Here is a 3,856-nt window from a genome sequence, read left to right as displayed (position 1 = left end):
TCCATGTTCTCTTTTAGTATTGTCTACAGCCACAAGAAAGTTCAAAAGAAAAGGCCAAAATCACTTTTTGTTTTTTTTTTAAATATATTTGGTTATAATATAATCAAAACTTTTAAAACTTTATTAATTTTAATGGGACAGCTAGCTCTTTTAGAGAAGTCAAAAAACGTCTACATTTTTTTTATCAAAAAAAAGTCTTATCTTTTTAAATGACAAATATTTTCAAGAAATCAAATATACACACATATAAATATAAATATCTATCAGCATTCACAGTCTCACCCGCAACATTCTAAAAGTAACTACATTAATTTATAATATCTTCCATTCGAGGAAGCGAGGCAATACAGCCACGATAGGGCATTTGCCTAAGAAAAGATGAAATTACAAATTTCCCCCTGAACATTAATTTGAATTGCACTCTATGAAACTATTTTGTCGAAATTAATCATATTTCCCTTCGGCTTTAAACCTATCAAAAGCCTTTTGCCCTTTAAAAAAAACGTTGTTGACTTTCAATTTTTTTTCGTCTCTTTCTATTTTATCTTTGATATGTTAAAGCCCACCATTGATTAATAAAAATTTCTACGAGTAAAATTTTTTAAAAAATTTTAAAACTAACAATTTTTAATTGTAAGAAGTATTTATGGATTTTAAAATATGAGGGTGAAACGGTTAATTTAAAAAACAAGAGAAGAGTTTTGATCATTTTCTCAACACATGTAACAATTAAAAAAGAACATTAAGATTTGCAATGTTTACTCAAGTTTATGTATGCACCACTTCATTTCGTAAATGGTCACATAGAATCCTTTAAGTTCTATCAGAAATACAATTAAAATTTAATATATATATATATATATATATATATATATATACACACTGGCCATATAAAGTGTTTTATCATTTAATTTGGCTGCCTTAATTTGAATATCGGAAAGGTAAAGGTTAAAAAAATTGGTTTGAAATTTGTACACCCCGGCCCTCTACTTTTTTAAAAATTAAAGTGAAAAGGAGGAGATCGATATATAATTTGGTGTCTATGCGAGAGAAAAAGAACAAGATTCTATGCGAGAGAAAATAACAATAAAGCATACTCAAACATCAAAATAAATGGAGTTAGATTTCTCATGGTTGATTCTTGCGCTTGCAATTTTTATAGGCTCCTATGCTTTTGTGTTTGGTGTTCTTAGGAGAGTAAATGAGTGGTATTATTGTGGCAAACTGGGTGAGATGAAACACTCTCTTCCTCCAGGTGACATGGGTTGGCCTTTGGTTGGTAATATGTTGTCTCATCAAAAAGCTTTCAAATCTAGTGAACCTCAGAGCTTCATCTATAATTTATTTGAAAGGTATTTATTTCTTCTCAATTCTCCACTTGTACTTTATACATCTATAATTAATGAGTTTGATTTTGTCTTGTTCATACGTATAAATGAATGGGGTTTAATTTGCAGATACGGTCGCAAGGGTATATACAGAAACCATATATTTGGTAGCCCGTGTGTGATAGTTGTGGCTCCTGAAGCTTGTAAACAAGTGTTTTTGGATGATGAAAATTTCAAAATGGGTTATCCAACATCCACCAATAAATTAACATTTAGAGGATCTTTCATAACTGCTTCCAAAGAAGGGCAAAAGCGTATAAGGAAGCTAGCAACAAGTCCACTCAAGGGGCATAAGGCAATTGTTGTTTATATTGACAACATTGAGGAAATTGTGATCAAGTCATTGAAGGGATGGGCTAGCTTGGACACACCAATTGAGTTCTTGACAGAGATGAGGAAGGCCACTTTCAAGATCATTGCCAATATATTCCTCGGATCAAGTAGTGATTCAGTTATTGGATCAGTTGAGAAACACTATGTTGATTATGCACACGGATTGATATCTCCTTTCCCCATTAATTTACCTGGTTTCTCTTTCCATAAAGCAATGAAGGTAAGTAATATTTATATTATTGGTTATTTTGTGTCACATAAATATATATAGGATAAAATCTGAATATTTCTCAACTTACCATTTAACACTTGTATATTTTAATCTGTGTATATAAAGTTTTTTATTTACTTATTTGTTACATTTTTATTTACCACTCTATCAACCATTACGTGATTATATTTGTTTAGATAAAAGTTTTGATAGAGAAAGAATCCTGATCTACATATGTAAACAAATAATGAGCTTATATTCAATTTCAGATGCAGCTTATAAATTGTGGATTTGAACAATGTCATGTTTTCTGTGGTACCGTAGAAAAGATAACAACTAAAATCTTTACTTTATAGTAAGTTATGAGGGCTTGCGTATTTTGTAGAAAACATAACATAATTCAAATTCACACTTTATAAACTGCAGACACCTGATATAATAATAATTTCATAAGCATAACTAATCAATTGTTTTATTACTTTGTTAGGCACGAGATATGTTGGGAGAGATTCTTCAACCGGTCCTGAATGAAAGGAGGGCAATGAAAAGTGATGAGCAAAAGGGAAGAAAGGGGTTGATTGATTTGTTGATGGAAGTTGAAGATGAGAATGGTACAAAACTGGACGATCTTGATATCATTGACATGCTAATCTCTTTCTTGTCAGCCGGTCATGAGAGCTCTGCCCATATTGCAACATGGGCATTAATCCACCTACATAAGCATCCTCAAACGCTGAGGAAAGCTAAGGTTGCTTCAACTAATAGTTGATCTAATCCTTCAATTAACTAACAAAACTTTCATATGCATTAAATAAATTGATTTCTACTCGGCAGGAGGAGCAAGAGGATATTATTAAGAAAAGACCATCTACGCAAAAAGGATTGACTATTGAGGAAATTAAACAAATGGAATATCTTGCCAAGGTAAAATTAATTCCAATTGAAAATGTTGAAAATTTCCATCACTAATTGTATGTAACAAATTATTTTTACTGTTACACAGGTAATAGATGAAACATTACGCATGACCAATCTGTCACCGTCAAGTTTTAGAGAGGCAGAAGCAGATGTTAATATACAAGGTTATTTCATACCGAAAGGATGGAAAGTTTTGGTCTACAACAGAGGTGTTCACTACAATCCTGAAAACTATCCAGAGCCAAAGCAATTTGATCCTTCAAGATGGGATGTAAGTAGAGCGCATAATTAAAAGCATTATATTTTGTACAATAGGAGGAAAAAAAAACCTTGTACACAGCTGACAATTTTATTTGCATGGTTCCCAATTTTGTCACCAGAATCATACAACTAGACCAGGATCCTTCATTCCATTTGGAGGTGGATCAAGGATTTGCCCTGGAGCTGATCTGGCCAAACTTGAAATTTCAATTTTTATTCATTATTTTCTCCTCAACTATAAGTGAGTTCACCTCTACCTCATCATCGTTTTTGTTCATTATTCTGAAAATTAGAATATGATATTATTTATTTCTTCATGTTAATTTGCAGACTTGAACTACAAAATCCTGAATGCCCGGCGGAGTATTTGCCTGTACCAAGACCTTCGGACCAATGCCTTGCAAAAGTAGTCGGGTTCAAGTAATCATCATCGGCAGTTCCAAGAAAGTCTGCATATGTATATTCCAATGTACGCCTGTTGTCAAATAAACGCTGCAAATAAAGATAATAACAATAATAATTAATATGTTGTTGAAACAATATTAAATTGCTCCATTTGTTATTTTTATTTTTATTTTATTTTTTTGTTATGGCAGTATGATATAGATGGAAGTGTATCCACTTTGACATTAGGCTGTTCCAAAAGGTCGCATGATTGATGCTAATGGTGTTAGGAAAATCAGATCTAGAAAAATAATTTTTCTATTTTATAAAATCAGAGGAAGGCAGAAACTTTTCTTAATTA

At 31.8% G+C, this 3,856-nt stretch overlaps 1 protein-coding gene across 1 annotated transcript; it reads left to right on the top strand.

The window, feature by feature from the left end:
- Positions 1–1,067: 1,067 nt before the first annotated feature.
- LOC18044645 (beta-amyrin 11-oxidase) lies at positions 1,068–3,645 on the top strand. Its single transcript, XM_006436698.2, has 7 exons — positions 1,068–1,352; positions 1,458–1,941; positions 2,420–2,680; positions 2,767–2,856; positions 2,936–3,121; positions 3,231–3,352; positions 3,442–3,645. Exons 1-7 carry the CDS (start codon positions 1,114–1,116, stop codon positions 3,533–3,535), a joined length of 1,476 nt encoding a protein of 491 aa, XP_006436761.1. The 5' UTR covers positions 1,068–1,113; the 3' UTR covers positions 3,536–3,645.
- The last annotated feature ends 211 nt before the right edge of the window (positions 3,646–3,856 follow it).

Source organism: Citrus clementina, unplaced genomic scaffold (assembly GCF_000493195.1).
Source record: "Citrus clementina cultivar Clemenules unplaced genomic scaffold, Citrus_clementina_v1.0 scaffold_4, whole genome shotgun sequence".
Taxonomy (NCBI): Eukaryota; Viridiplantae; Streptophyta; class Magnoliopsida; order Sapindales; family Rutaceae; genus Citrus; species Citrus x clementina.
The sequence above is the reverse complement of the archived record's forward strand: the minus strand, read 5'-3'. Positions and strand labels throughout refer to the sequence as shown.

Coding starts and splice junctions, on each gene's coding strand:
- LOC18044645 (XM_006436698.2), top strand. CDS start 1,114: ATGGAGTTAGATTTCTCATGGTTGATTCTTGCGCTTGCAATTTTTATA. Junction 1,353..1,457: donor ATCTATAATTTATTTGAAAG/GTATTTATTTCT, acceptor TTTAATTTGCAG/ATACGGTCGCAAGGGTATAT. Junction 3,353..3,441: donor TATTTTCTCCTCAACTATAA/GTGAGTTCACCT, acceptor GTTAATTTGCAG/ACTTGAACTACAAAATCCTG.